This window comes from Rattus rattus, chromosome 6 (assembly GCF_011064425.1).
Source record: "Rattus rattus isolate New Zealand chromosome 6, Rrattus_CSIRO_v1, whole genome shotgun sequence".
NCBI classification, from domain to species: Eukaryota; Metazoa; Chordata; class Mammalia; order Rodentia; family Muridae; genus Rattus; species Rattus rattus.
Genome location: NC_046159.1, coordinates 97,858,702 through 97,868,243, shown reverse-complemented (window position 1 = coordinate 97,868,243; position 9,542 = coordinate 97,858,702). Strand labels below are relative to the sequence as shown.

At 54.7% G+C, this 9,542-nt stretch overlaps 1 protein-coding gene across 1 annotated transcript; it reads left to right on the top strand.

Moving 5' to 3' along the window:
- Nucleotides 1–497: 497 nt before the first annotated feature.
- Zyx (zyxin) lies at nucleotides 498–9,507 on the top strand. The gene is made up of 11 exons (XM_032906654.1): nucleotides 498–825; nucleotides 960–1,182; nucleotides 1,652–1,854; nucleotides 1,999–2,091; nucleotides 2,208–2,717; nucleotides 3,038–3,045; nucleotides 6,816–6,913; nucleotides 7,038–7,207; nucleotides 7,308–7,486; nucleotides 8,194–8,314; nucleotides 8,729–9,507. The coding sequence occupies exons 1-11, from the start codon at nucleotides 532–534 to the stop codon at nucleotides 8,831–8,833; spliced, it is 2,004 nt and encodes a 667-aa protein (XP_032762545.1). The 5' UTR covers nucleotides 498–531; the 3' UTR covers nucleotides 8,834–9,507.
- The last annotated feature ends 35 nt before the right edge of the window (nucleotides 9,508–9,542 follow it).

Genomic DNA, 9,542 nt, shown 5'->3' with positions numbered 1-9,542 from the left:
ACCTCCATTCCTGGACTCAAAGCACTGGACACTCTCCCCGGGGCAACAAATTTGCAGGCGGGTCTAGCTCTAAGCGAATTCCTAGAAGCCTTAAGAGGCAGTTTAGCTCAGGAAGTTAGCATTCCCCTAGAGCGCTTAGGCTCCTACTCACACACTAGTGCGTTACAGAAGGCCGGCCTGGGAGCCGGGTGCCAGCAGAGCGAACGTCCCCTCACCATCCCCGCCCACCCACGAGTAGGGTCCCATCTCAGTCCTACGTTCCGGGACTGACCACTGGACACGTGGGACGCGGAGCTGAAGCTGCAGGGAGGGGCGGGGTCAGTCAATGGTAGACAGGCCCGGGAAGCGGGACTGAGCAGCTTCGGGACCTCTGGGATACTCGCCGGCCTGCACAGCCGGGGAGTGCGGACGGTGAGTCAGTTCTCCAGCCCTCGCCGGTCGGGAGGGGGGATAGGGGGTAGGTGGCAGGTCAGGAAATGACATCAGAGGCCTGTGCTGGGGAAGGGTGGTCTGTGCCCGGCGGGGGCGGTGATGCGTAGGGAGGCCGCAGGCGGACCTTTGCAGAGCCTGCAGCCCAGGGCAGGACCCGGGCCCCTTCCTGGGGGAGTTTCCTGCCCGGTCCTCCCTCCCCGGCCTCTCCCCGCCCCCTCTCCGGGCCGCTCCTTGTATGGTCTGAGCGCCGCTCTCTCCCCGCCCCCTCCCTCCCTTCCCTTGCGCGTCGTCCCTCCCCGCTTGGCTAGAAGCTGCTCCGGACCGGGACGCAGAGTCCGCGGACTCGGCGCCGAGGCGGTCATCCGAGACGCGGCTCTCACGCTCCTGCCCGCGGTGAGGCGCGGGGAGAAGCTCCGCAGCCCCGGGAAGGGGACGCGGGGAGGCGAGGGTGGGGTCACCGAGGGGCTCTTGGACCGAGGAGTGTCAGCCCGGCACCGCTCTGCGTAACCTGACGACCCACCCCCCAGCAGCCCGGCCTGACTATGGCGGCCCCCCGCCCGCCTCCCGCGATCTCCGTCTCCGTCTCGGCCCCCGCGTTTTACGCCCCGCAGAAGAAGTTCGCCCCGGTTGTGGCCCCGAAGCCCAAAGTGAATCCTTTCCGGCCTGGGGACAGCGAGTCTCCTGTGGCAGCCGGGGCCCAGAGAGCACAGATGGGCCGGGTGGGCGAGATCCCCCCACCGCCCCCGGAAGGTATGCGGCTGGGATTGGGGGCCCCGATTCTTCTCGGGCGCCAGGTGGGGGGTCGGTGGTTTGGGGAATTTGGGGTTGTCTGGAAAGGCTGTTGTGGAGGGGGCTGGGCTCTGGGTGGCTACCCTGTCCTGAGCAGATGTTCTTACCTCATCTTGGAGCTCCTGGCTGGGAGCCAGAACCCTTGGGACTGTTCCAAGACTCCCGCCTGGGGGTAGGAGGCGGGAATGTGGGCCAGGAATCTTCCCCTCTGGATCCGTTCTCTGAAGTGTAACGGGAGCTGCACGGTTCTTCAACCTAGCTCGTTCTCACTCGACCTGCTTCGCCCAGGGCATCCTGAGCCCCTGTTATGGTCTGCACACGCTCTTGGGATGCAGAAAAAGAGTTCTTGGATTAGGGGGTTAAAACAGTAGGCTGAGGAGAGGAGGAACGAGGGCCGGTACTGATAGCCTTCTCTCTCCTTCCTACCCAGACTTTCCTTTGCCCCCTCCTCCCGTTATTGGGGAGGGCGACGACTCAGAGGGGGCCCTGGGAGGTGCCTTCCCACCTCCACCTCCCCCGTTGATCGAGGAACCATTCCCCCCTGCTCCTCTGGAGGAGGACATCTTCCCCTCCCCTCCACCTCCACTGGAGGAGGAGGGAGGACCTGAGGCCCCTACCCAGCTCCCACCGCAGGTAGGGAGGGCTTGGAGGGCAGCTTTGCTGGAGATGGGGTGGGGGACACCTCCATGGGCTGGAGAGGAGTCTTTAACTCTCTCCCGATGGGAGTGGGACGACAAGGGAAGACTGGGATGGGTGCTCTGACCCCTGACCCTCCAGCCCAGGGAGAAAGTGAGCAGTATTGACCTGGAGATCGACTCTCTGTCCTCACTGCTGGATGACATGACCAAGAACGATCCCTTCAAAGCCCGGGTAAGGGGCAGGACAGTAGGAAAGTCTGGGCCTAGAAGGAGAGGAGGGGATACAGGAAGAGATGTCCACCTCCTCTAAGTACATTTCTCCCCCCCCCCTTCTGCTTCTCCTTGCAGGTGTCATCTGGATATGTACCCCCACCAGTTGCTACTCCATTTGTTCCCAAGCCTAGTACCAAGCCTGCCCCTGTGGGCACAGCACCCTTACCTCCTTGGAAGGCCCCTTCTAGCTCCCAGCCACCACCTCAGCCGCAGGCCAAGCCTCAGGTCCAGCTCCATGCCCAGCCTCAGGCCAAGCCCCATGTCCAACCCCAGCCTGTGTCTTCCGCTAATACACAGCCCCGAGGTCCCCTTTCTCAGGCTCCAACTCCAGCACCTAAGTTTGCTCCAGTGGCGCCTAAATTTACTCCCGTGGCTTCCAAATTCAGCCCTGGTGCTCCAAGTGGACCTGGGCCACAGCCCAGTCAAAAATCGGTGCCTCTGGAAGCTCCTTCTTCTGTGGGCACAGGCTCCCCTCAGCCCCCTAGCTTCACCTATGCTCAGCAGAAGGAGAAGCCCCTAGTTCAAGAGAAGCAGCAACCGCTGCCTCCACCAGCTCAAAACCAAAACCAGGTGAGGAAGCCACAGGCTGAGGCCAGGGGCTGGATGAAATAGGACTGCAGAAAAAAGAGGGCAAGAGGGTGAGGGTGGGGTAGAGAACTAGAGGAGCCAGAGTGGGTGTGGTGGTGGGGGAAGTGTAGGGTTATCTGTCCTGGCAGAGAGAAAGTTCTTCTGGAGGAAGTCTGGGAGTAGCTGGGGCCTGGGTCAATCGTTACAGCAGCTGGGGTTTAGAAGTAAGAGGATACAACGTTTCCCCTGTGCCTCTGCCCTAGAATGTTAGAGAGGAGAATGAGATCACTAGCCCATCCTTAGTTTTTCCCATTCTTGGGCCTTGACTAAATCCCTAGGCTCCTGGGTTTTCTGAGCACTTCATTGCCTGAGGGCCCATCTAGAGATAAAAGTATAGTCAGCACCAGGAAACACTTGCTGGGCCAGCATCAGCTGAGTGCCAGGCACTGCTCCGTGCTCTGGAGGCTGGGCCTATGGGCTAGAGAGATCTCTCCAACAGGTTCAGTCTTCTGAAGTCACAGGTTCAGGGTAGAATTTCTAGCCTGTTTCTCACAAGTTGTTAGGCCCTAGTAAAATTGGGTGAACTTTGAACACACACACACACACACATACACACACACACACACACACACACACACACACACACACACACACACCACACACCCATCTTTGAAATAGCTACCCATCCCAAACAATGGTGGAGTGCAAGTCAGCTTATCTTCTTAGTCTAGCACATAAGAGCTCAAAATAGAAACAGACAGTACAGTTGTTGCCTGTTAGTTCAGAGAAAGAGATCTTCTGAGTTGAAGGGATTTTCTGGTTATCTGACTGGTAACTGTAAACGTCTGGATGTACTCAGACACAGTGTAGGAATAAGTGTAGCTGGATTCTGATAGCTCAGAATCTGAGTTACAGGGATTTGAAACTATGACCCAGCATGGGGGCTGGCAACTTAGGAACAGCTTCACAAGGTTGGTCTGCCTTCAGGTACTTGAGGACTTGAGAATCCAGAAGGGATTGAGAAGAGGATTAGGTGGATAGATCTTGTGGAGAATTCCAGGGTACGGATAACACAGGAGGGCTATTTGGAGAACAGAAAGCACAAGGCTCCTAGCAGACAGACTTTGAGCTGTGCTTGAGATGGGTGGAGATTTGTGGCAGAAGCACTAGAGAACAAAATCTCCAGTAGGGAGCTTGTGCGCATTGGAGAATCACTGATGGTGTCTCAGTTGTGTGTGGTTTGGCCAGGAACACTGGTGAAAAGTAATACTGCAAAGCTTTTCCAGCCGAGGTGCATATTAGAGGTAGGGAGATCTGGGATGCAGGTGAGTTCACTCCTGGGCCACAGTAGTATTAGTTGCAGTGAGAAATAAGATCCATGGATGAGAGCTGTTCCAATGGAAGGGCCTACAGGAGGCTGCAACTGAGAGCAGCTGGGGTGGGAGAACACAAATGCCAGGGAGGCTCAGAGCTGGGTATGTTGAGGAGTAACAATATTACTGACAAAATAGAGAAGTGCAGATGGGGAAATGGTTTGAACGGGAAGAGGAGGGGTCTAGATGTCATCGTGTTGAGCAACAGGCTTCAGGAGCACTTGCCTTCAGCTGGAACTGTCATTCAGCTAACGTGGGACTGTAACACAAGGGCAGGCCTCAAGTTAGAGGTAGCTGACAAGTCTTCCAAGAATTCCATAGCAGGAAGTTAAGAGCCTCAGGGACCTTGGGCCACTTTGTGCTGTGCAGAGAGAATGGAGGAAGATCCCAGGACGGGATTCTTAGAAGTGGATGATGTGACCTTGGGAACTTCATGTAGGTTTAGGGAGCATGACTTAGATAAGCAGGGGTTCAACTCTTAGGACTTCGTAGATGGCCTCAGGACTATTTGGACTATATATGGTGGTGACAGAGGTTGAATGAATAATTGGTGGAAACATGGAAGTTGGTAGTGTAGCCTGATCTCAAAGTTTAGCCGTGAAGTTGAGTATGGTAGTCTGTAAGATACAGAACATGGAAAGTTGAGGCAGGAGGATTACTAAGAGTTCCAGTCAGACTAGAGTGTGAGTCTCAGTCCCCCCCGTGTGTGTGTGTGTGTGTGTGTGTGTGTGTCTCACCAGCTTCAACTTAGGGGAAGAGAATCCAAGTATACATTTCAATCAGGAGGCAAAAGCCAGTGGGGAAGAAGCCAGAGATCTCAGAGAGCAGCAGTTGACCCCAGAGAGGCACTGAAGGGAGGAAGGACAGGGTGACACACAGTGTTTGATTGGAGAGAAAGAAGGACGAGGGAAGTTAAACTGGCTAGCTGCCAGGCATTTAAGGGGTGAGCTCATCGCTGTGTGTGATGAGGGGTGGGGACTGTTGGGGGCTCGGGGAGATGGAAAAAGTTTGGAACAGCTGCTGTGGGGAAGGCAACTGGGAATCTGGCAGATCCAAATACCAGAGAGGTTGGGGCTGGAGGGTGGGAGGGTGTGGCAGGTGCTGCAGTGTTTTGGGAACTCTGCAGTGTTCAGTGGTCTCTCCACCTACTTTCTGCAGTGTGGAGGCAAAACAGGAAACAGGCAGTGCTGTGGCCCAGGGTTAGAGATTGGACCAGATAGCCTAGGGTGGTAGAAGAAGCCTTTGTTGAAAAAGCTAGACCAAGGCACTTGATTGACAAGGCACGTGGGCAGGCCCTGGGACACTCAAGACCTTCTGTTTGGCTGTTAGAATGGGTGGTGAAAGGAGAGGTGGGAATATTTGGGGAGGATCTTGGGACCAAAGTTCTGATAAGCGTAGGTCCAAGGTCCAAGATGTCCTGCGGTAGATGATATGGAAGAAGAGAATTTTGAAGCCGAGGGAGTTGAACAATGACATTGCTGCTGACTGGCAGAGAAGGCAGCAGCTGATAGTGTCCTGCAGGAAGGACACGCGTACCCACAGGGAGACGTGTGGTTGAGCAGTTTATCCTTCCAAACGTGGGAATGGCCATTTATAGTAGCATTCACTAGAGAGCAAGGATGAGCTGCGTCCGTGTCCGTTTCCCTGTACTCAAAGGGCAGGGAAGGGAACTTGGAAGAAGTGAAAGGTGAAGCTTGCATTCAAGGACTCCTGTTAGTGAAGAGTAGAGGGACTGCAGGAGTCAGTTTTAGGGAAGGTGACTAAGGTCTGGGGGACTTTTGTGCTTTTCTTGGGAAGGTGCAGCATGGGAGGTAGAACTCTGAGTACTAGAGAGGAGATAGTGAAGGGCTCCAGAGGTGGAGGGATGGAGGCATCAGAAGATGATTCAGGCCACAGTGTCCTGAGTGCATGTAAATCCTGCAGTCGACTAGACTCACCCGGACACGCTGGGACAGGTCATAGAGTCCCTCAAGTTCTTGCCCTTAACCAAAGAATGTTCTCTCCCCTCAAGGATTCTTAGCCCTCAGGGTCTTCTACATAGGAGGAGTGGGCTGGCTTAGGAACTGACGTTTTGCCCTCCCCTGGAGACTTTACTGGGGAAGGACTGGGGTCAGATAGACTAGAAAGCCCTCACTTTGATCACGATGTCTGTTTGAAAAGCTTAGGGCTGGCCTCCTACACACAGCTTTTGGGGTTTAACCTATGCTTTCGACCTATGTTACATCCTCATACTGACGGGCCACTCAACAGCAGGCAGGGTGTGTGTGTGTGTGTGTGTGTGTGTGTGTGTGTGTGTGCGTGTGCGCGCGCGCGTGCATATGGTGCGGCATTTGTGGTAGGAGGAGGGGGCTGTCTGAGCAGGCCCTGTGAAATTGGTGTTGTGGTCTGGTATATCTGATGCTTTTGTGATCTGAGCTGCTGTGTGTGTGATTCCCACTGCTTAGTTGGTCTGGCCTGACTGAATGCCAGGGGTTGCAAGGGTTTGTATTATATAAATGAAGATGTCCCACACAGTAGGAGATGGAGGCTAAGGATAGTCCTGTCCCCACGTGTGGTGCTAGGGGTCAGGAAAGGGAGCCGGGGAGAGAGGAGCTTGAGGAGACCAAGCATCACGGGAGGAGGTAAAAGCTGAGTTCAGTGTAAGAAGGGGTCAGCAGGTCCATCTGGGAGGATTTAGAGAACATAAAAGAGTGCTTTGGTTTGGTTTTTCTTTTTATTTTTAAGGCGTTCTCCTGAGGCCCAGGCCCTTGACCCTGAAGGAGGTGGAAGAGTTGGAGCAGCTGACCCAGCAGCTGATGCAGGACATGGAGCACCCTCAGAGGCAGAGCGTGGCGGTAAATGGTGAGTCCAGCACCCGCTCTTCGGGGACACCTCACCTATTGGTGTGTTGGCTGGCCATGAACTTCCAAGAGCTCTCGTGAGCTTCTGTCCTTCTGGTTGAGATGCAATTTTTTGGTCCTCCCAGAGTCCTGTGGCAAATGCAGTCAGCCACTGGCCCGCGCACAGCCTGCAGTCCGTGCACTGGGACAACTGTTCCATATCACCTGCTTCACTTGTCATCAGTGTCAGCAGCAGCTGCAGGGACAGCAGTTCTATAGCCTGGAGGGGGCACCGTATTGTGAGGGCTGCTACACTGTAAGTCTGTCTGGGGACTTCCGGTTGGGGTGGGGCTGGATGAATCCTGGAAGAGACTTGGGTACTCTGGTTCCTTCACAACCTGCTAACTGTCTCCCAGGACACTCTGGAGAAGTGCAACACTTGTGGGCAGCCCATCACGGACCGCATGCTGAGGGCCACTGGCAAAGCCTACCACCCACATTGCTTCACCTGTGTGGTCTGCGCCTGTCCCCTGGAGGGCACTTCCTTCATTGTGGACCAGGCCAATCAGCCCCACTGTGTTCCTGACTATCACAAGTGAGGATCTGTCGTGTCTGTTTTCTGTTCCATCCATGTTTTGTCTTGTAGCCAGGCCCCCACCTGGCTGTAGGTCAGCCATAGAGCACAGATCTTGGTTGCTGGCCATAATTGTGGCCTTAGGCTGTTTCCACGTTAGCCTCGACTCCCTTGGGCTGCATGGGATGTGCCTTGTGTTCAGCAGTTGGTCCTAGAGTGGCTAGATTCACATGTAGGCTGGGTTCTCAGAGTTCCTGTGGAGCACAGCTGCTTGGGGTGCTAGCTTTTTCTCAGAACTAAATAGTCTGTTACCGGCTTGGACTGTATGTCTGGGGCATTTTTTGGGGGTGACTAGGATTCCCTCTTCTTTCTCTGGGGTCAGGCTGGAGACCTGCACATGCAGGTATCTTGTGTTCCACTTTAGGGTTCCTGGTAAAGTGTAGTGTGGGTGGGGTAAGGGTGTGGAGGAACACCTGTGACCGAGGTGTGGGAGATGGAGCATTGTGTGAGTAGAGAGGCAGGAAATTTCTCTTGATAAGGACCTGCTGTGTGCTACTTGTTCTTTGGCCTTTCTCATGAACTTGCTCCACCCATATGTGTAGAATAAGCAGGTGTTCCTTGTGGCCACACAACCCGTGCTTCCTTATCCTGTGCCCTCCTGAGGGCTAAATGCCTGACAGGGTGCCTGGATCCACTGAACCTTCTGGAACTGCTTTCTGACCCTTTAGGCAATATGCTCCGAGGTGCTCTGTCTGCTCGGAGCCCATCATGCCTGAGCCTGGCCGGGATGAGACGGTGCGAGTAGTCGCGCTGGATAAGAACTTTCATATGAAGTGTTACAAGTGTGAGGTCAGTTGTCCCTTCTGTCTTGAGAGATCTCTTTGAGCCTTGGGAAAACTAAGGGACTTGCCAATGGGAGGGAAGAGTTGTGGGTTTGCCTTTTTTTTTGAGTGTGTATGTGCATGTATGCACTGGAATTGGGGGTGTTGTAGCAGTGAGACGCAGTCAGAATGGAGTTGGGATAGGATGGGATAGGCTCCAGCCCTGTGGTGGGATGGCAGTGGGGAGGTTCCCTGCAGACTGTACTACAGAAGAGGCCTGGTAAGGAGCAGGGAAGGTACTGTGATCAGGAAGACAATGCAAGGCCAGGACGTCAGCCCTAGGCACACTTGGTCTTCCCACTTCAGGTGCAGCTGCAGCACAGTAGTGGGTGAAGCAGGCACCTTCCTGGCCAGCTTTCCTCACACCTTTCCCCCTTTCCAGGACTGTGGGAAAGCCCTGTCCATTGAGGCAGATGACAACGGCTGTTTCCCTCTGGATGGCCATGTCCTTTGTCGGAAGTGCCACTCTGCTAGAGCCCAGACCTGAGTTGAAGATGGACCTCCTTCCACACCACAGGTCCATCCCCCACCATGGACCACCCACAGAGGCCAGTCCTTGCCTCCACCCTCCCTGCATTCCAAATCCCTCCCTTGTGTCTCAAGTGCCCTGACCCAGGGCCCCAGCATGGCCTAGAAGTACTGAGGCTCCGTCTTGGTGCTGAGGCCTAGCCCTGGGCCCCAACCCTTGCCTCTTCTGCAGGGATCACCTATCATCCTGAGGTCCCCAACCCAAGGGTCACATTTAGTGCTGCTGCTTTCACTGCTGCACCAATGCCCTTGGCTGGCCTGAGCAGCCTATGCAATGTGCTTGCTGAGGGTGGAAGCCCTAACCCTCCGGGAGCGTGGCTCCAGCAGCCTGGACACCCACCTTGCTCTGTGCTGCTAGGTTGTGGCCACAGCTAAGATTATAAAACCTCATTTTCCAGAATTGCTAGCACTTGGTTTTTTGATAATACCCTATACTCTTGGAGTTGAAATAGAGGGACTCGATGGGGAAAAAGATCAAGGGGAGGGATAAAAACTCAACTCTGTTTATTTACAAAAATAGATAATGCATATGTAAGTATATATATTAAACCCTCCCCAGCACCCACCCACACACGGTCCCCTTCACTTGTACCCCACCCACCCCCTTTATAAACAAAGGCTCCTTGGTCCAAAGGCAGAGTTCTGATTGACTGGGCAGGAGCAGCACC

Excerpts from the sequence above, each read along its gene's own strand:
- Zyx (XM_032906654.1), top strand. The coding sequence starts at position 532 with ATGCGTAGGGAGGCCGCAGGCGGACCTTTGCAGAGCCTGCAGCCCAGG. Across the intron at positions 826-959 it reads CTCTCACGCTCCTGCCCGCG|CAGCCCGGCCTGACTATGGC; the intron begins GTGAGGCGCGGG and ends CCCACCCCCCAG. Across the intron at positions 1,855-1,998 it reads CTACCCAGCTCCCACCGCAG|CCCAGGGAGAAAGTGAGCAG; the intron begins GTAGGGAGGGCT and ends CTGACCCTCCAG.